This window comes from Octopus bimaculoides, chromosome 10, assembly GCF_001194135.2.
Source record: "Octopus bimaculoides isolate UCB-OBI-ISO-001 chromosome 10, ASM119413v2, whole genome shotgun sequence".
Lineage (NCBI taxonomy): Eukaryota > Metazoa > Mollusca > Cephalopoda > Octopoda > Octopodidae > Octopus > Octopus bimaculoides.
The window spans coordinates 30526648-30528827 of NC_068990.1; the positions used below are offsets into that span (position 1 = coordinate 30526648).

At 34.0% G+C, this 2180-nt stretch overlaps 1 protein-coding gene across 1 annotated transcript in view; it reads right to left on the reverse strand.

The window, feature by feature from the left end:
* Positions 1 to 2180, reverse strand: part of LOC106868206 (organic cation transporter protein) — a 39873-nt gene that overhangs the window by 25688 nt on the left and 12005 nt on the right. Inside the window, exon 2 of the mRNA XM_014913369.2 lies at positions 1339 to 1561. Coding sequence (XP_014768855.1) covers positions 1339 to 1561 — 223 coding nt within the window. The remainder of the gene's footprint in view (positions 1 to 1338; positions 1562 to 2180) is intronic.

The following is a 2180-nucleotide window of genomic DNA, read 5'->3' on the forward strand; positions in this document are numbered from 1 at the left end:
GTGTGTGTGTGTGTGTGTGTGTGTGTGTGTGTGTGTGTTTGTTCCCTATCACTGCTTGACAACCGATATTGGTGTATTTACGGACCCGTAACTTAACAGTTCAGCAAAATGGACCAATAGAATGATATCCAGGTTTTATAAAAACAAACAATGACTGCTGAAGTTGATTCGTTCAAGTAGAATTTTTCAAGCAATGCCCCGGCATGGTCACAGTCTAAGATATATTTATGGTCATTAGGGAAATGTCTGTCTATGAAGGTTACTAAATCGCAAGCAAAATTATAATGAGCAACGAGTGAAAAGAAGTTGGTTTATAAAATGCAGACGCCATGAAATTGTATGGATTTACGCAGTAACAAGTTCTGAATTCTTCTTTCATATATTTTTAACAATTCAATGTTTTTATTATTAAAGCTGTTAATCACAATGTCCTCTGTGACAACTAAAGTGAAAATAATAACTTTCTGTACTTTTATATTATTGAGAAATATTCAATATTCAAGATTTGAAGAGGTAAATTGTACGTCTTTCCATAAACAACTTGAATGCTTCTCATGGTCGTAGCTAACAACTTTATACACACACATATAGACACACACACACACATGATATATAAACATTAACACACACACATATATACATATGCACATATATACGTGTATACTTCTATATATACACTCATATATTTCAGTAAGATAATAGGGAAATGTTGTTCGTAGAATTGGCAGAGAGGAAGATGAGAAGAAGTAAAATAAAATAAAGCAGGATAAGATACAATATAGAGGGGAAGAGAAATGAAAAAAAATAAAGTGAAACGATATAGAATAGAATAAAAGGGAGCAGAGTAGAAGGAGGTTTAAGTTTCTGTAATAGGTTGGGGGATATAAAGGATCACAGATATGAAGGATCATCGATTAAAGGATGACAGATTAAAGGATCATGGATATAAAGGCTTTACCGGTTCGTGGATATAAGTGTTTTAAAAGTCTAAGGATGTATAAAAGGCTTGTGGATAGAGAAGTAGATTTAAAAGTAGACAGGAGATAGGTAGGGAGATGGACAGACTGGTAGATAACTGGGTTGATAGACAGACAGAACAACCTATATATCTATCTACCTATCTGTATCTACACACACACACACACACACACACACACACACACACACCTATATATATACTTTATTAATAAAGTTTCAAAGACATCACAAAAAATGGTTCTTCGGAGTTTCACGTTCCCGTTCGTGGGACAGTTTTAGGTAAATAGACAGATAGATATATAGATAGACGGATAGATATTTTAGCTTACATGTGGGAAGTGACTTTCAAAAGAACCTTACTTCAGTGGTGATTGAGGTGTGCGTGTTGGATTTATCGTACACCCAAGAGCTGCACTTCTGTGTAGTTCGATTTCCATTTTCTGTGGTATTGAAATATATCAAACATTTTTCATAAACCTCCTCCCCTTCATCCTCACTCTTTGGAATATATTCGTTGATCAGTTCTTTATGGATTTCACTTTGGATTTTATACGTGTCGTTGTCGTAACCAGGAATAGCACACCTAGGAAAATATGCAAAATAGGTTTCTTTGATTTTTCATTTCAATTTAGTTATATCTTCTGTAGCTTTCAGCCTTGTGGGCCTTACCATGCATCTGAAAATATTTTGTTTGTTGAATTTTATAGACAGAAATAAGTATTCTTATCTCGGTGCAGAGGTCCATGTACTGTCTCTCACTTAAGGTGGCTGAATTATACTGAAACACAGGCTGTTTCAGAGTCTGCCATGTCACTAAATTGTGCATTGTTAACACACATCGTCTCAAAGGGAAAAATGATTCTTCGGCAAAATCTAATAACGTGAAGCATTAGATACTTTTCAGGTCTGTTGGAATACATGCATCAGTGACCTGATTTTCACTACTTTACATGCTTTGGGTAATTTAATATATAATACACACACACACACACACATGTATGAATGTATACATGGTGTTTTCCACTAATATATGTATATCTATCTATCTTTCTATATATTTGATTAATGGTAGACAGAAGATGGAAGACAAGAGAATTTTTATCAATTACTACCAGTGATCACTACAATCACTACACACACACACACACACACACACACACACACACATATATATATATATATATATATATATATATATATAT